We start from the raw sequence: 2,500 nt of genomic DNA, 5'->3' as shown, positions 1-2,500 counted from the left end.
CACACACCTCATTGTTTGTGCCCGTTCCTGTGATTACTGCCACCTGTAGACTGATTAGTAAAACACCTGTTGTTGGTGCTGCCAACAGATGGCTGAGGGCCCGACACGTGAAGCCGTCCAGCGGAGGAGGATGGTTCATTTTTTTTGCTTCTTCCTGCCAGCGCACTTCTGTGACGGGTGTGCACATAGCCACGCCTATAGGCCTGTCGTCATAGTTATTACATAACGTTGCTGTCGGGGAGAAAAAACTCTTGTCTCCATATTCTAACTTTTAGTGTTTTTTCGTAAATTAACGCCCTACTTCGTACCTACGATCATACTATAGCATCGCACAAAAGCACCAAAAGCAGCAGATCCGCAAGTTCGAAACGCGGCACGAAGCGACGCGTTTTGAGTAGGGGTGTGCCGATCAGGGTTGCCAGATCTGCTTATTATAATTTCCACGCAAGATTTTATTTGAAAATAGCTGATGTATATGTTAAAGTGCTCATGTGGCCCATAGTCGCTTCTTTTGGGCTGGTTTTCCTTGTTTCTCTCACAAAATCTGGCAACACTGGTGCCGATACACTAATTTTTCGATACGATACGATACACGATATTGGGCTCACGATATTGATACGATACGATATATGGCACTTTTTATTGTGAAAATATATGGGGGGGAAAAAAAGCAAATGCAAACAAATACTTCTGTTTTTGCAATATTATTATTGCAAAAAAATATATATATTTATTTTTCAAAAACGCCACAACGATACATATATCGTCACGAAACGTATCGCGATATATCGCGGGACGATATATCGGCACATCCCTAGTTTTGAGCTTGTAGATCTGCTTCTTTTGATGCTTTTTAATTTGAATCCAGAAAAGTGACAGTTTTGGACATTCCGTTTCCACCCGACAGAGACGATAATCACATGATTGCAATTATTTGAGCTATACTGTAATCGCAATTATGTTTGCGTAATCGTTAGAATCGTTGCCATTCGTCTGTAAAAAAAAAAAACAGCTGGGTGAAATGAACAGAAATGTCTCATTTACATAATTATTTTATTATCCATGCTCTTTCGACGTCATTCAACTGACCTCCATCAGTGGGGCATTTAGGGCAAATGTTTTTGAGAAATGTTCACAGAAACCTCACCCTCACTCACATGTGACGCGTTGTGAGCTTGTTCATCGGCTATTCTCTCTATTTTTGTATATAAAAATAAAGTATATGACCTGTTTTGGCCATAGTACATCATTATTATTTTATTTTTTAGATTTTTTGGGGGGCTTTTTATGCCTTTATCATAGATAGGACAGTAGGCTGACAAGAAATGGGGAGAGAGAGATGGGGATCGAGTGACACGCAGCAAAGGCCGTCGGGATCGGGACTCGAACCCGCGACACGCTGTCAGGCTACATTGTAGCCTAGGTGCCCGGACCACTACGCCAGCGGTCCGGGCCTAAACTATTTATTTTTGATTATTGGGTCACTGTGTCAGTCATTGCGTTTCGCAATTACCTGTATGACAATTACAGATAATAACACTAGATGATCTCCCTTACCGGGGGAGGGGGGCTGGATCTTCACCGTCTTCCCGGCCCCGCCGCCGCCGCCGTCCAGCGGAGGCTCCTCCCCTCGCTCCATCTTGCACTCCAGGGCGAACAGGTACTGGATGTAGTGCTTCTTCAGGGAGCTGGCCGAGGTGCTGGAGTTCCCCACGTCCAGCCTGCTGGACAGCTCCTTCCACTTCTTGTTCTTGTTCACCTGGTGGTGGAAGTTTAGAATGCACTATTCAGGGCATTTAGCAGATCGCATGGATTAACTGAAAATGTTTGTATGACCCAAGTCCTAAAGTGCGATTGCAGTGGTGGGAAAAGTACTCAAAACAACATGCCGTGCAACCCCTTTTTGAGCAGGAGCACGCACACGCATCGATTTAAAACAACCCTTACACATTCCATGCCAGAGTTTAATCTCATAATGTACTCACCAGTGCCAAGGTTTTATTGTTGTTTTTTTGTTTTTTTCATGTCGCCATAGACCTCGCTAAATCCGTTAAAAGTGCACGTTCATTTGGTTCTACACACACAGGGGATCTGTGTGCGACGAGCAGTGCAAACTTGCATCTTGAAGCTACAGCGGTGAACGCTAGACAGTGATCAGCGAGGGGAAAAACAACAACCGAGATAATCGACTTTAAAACCGGATCCCAGACAGGAAGCGGATACGATCGAAAAAAACGGAACCCGAATAATTTCTTTTCCGGTGGTGCTACCGGAACCGGAAGGGGATCAAAAAATTCGGAAAGTGCACTTTTTGTTAATTTTGCGGAATTTCAAAATAACACCAGTTGGCGTAGATCTACGCGATTGGCACGTGGCGGCTTTTAATCGGTTCGCGTAGATCTACGCGACTGGCAGTCAATGTGTTAATTCACACCTCAACAAAGTTTACAAAGGCACCCGACTGCCTGGTGCCACAGCAGCATAAATGAACATAGGAATG

At 44.4% G+C, this 2,500-nt stretch overlaps 1 protein-coding gene across 1 annotated transcript in view; it reads right to left on the bottom strand.

Moving 5' to 3' along the window:
* Positions 1-2,500, bottom strand: part of LOC311035608 (AT-rich interactive domain-containing protein 1B-like) — a 264,670-nt gene that overhangs the window by 25,656 nt on the left and 236,514 nt on the right. Inside the window, 1 exon segment of the mRNA XM_084043910.1 lies at positions 1,558-1,759. Within this exon segment, the coding sequence (XP_083900036.1) occupies positions 1,558-1,759 (202 nt within the window).

Source organism: Gymnoscopelus microlampas, assembly GCF_963454915.1.
Source record: "Gymnoscopelus microlampas genome assembly, chromosome: 20".
Classification (NCBI taxonomy): Eukaryota; Metazoa; Chordata; class Actinopteri; order Myctophiformes; family Myctophidae; genus Gymnoscopelus; species Gymnoscopelus microlampas.
Note: the sequence above shows the minus strand (reverse complement) of the source record. Positions and strands in the feature narration are given on the sequence as shown.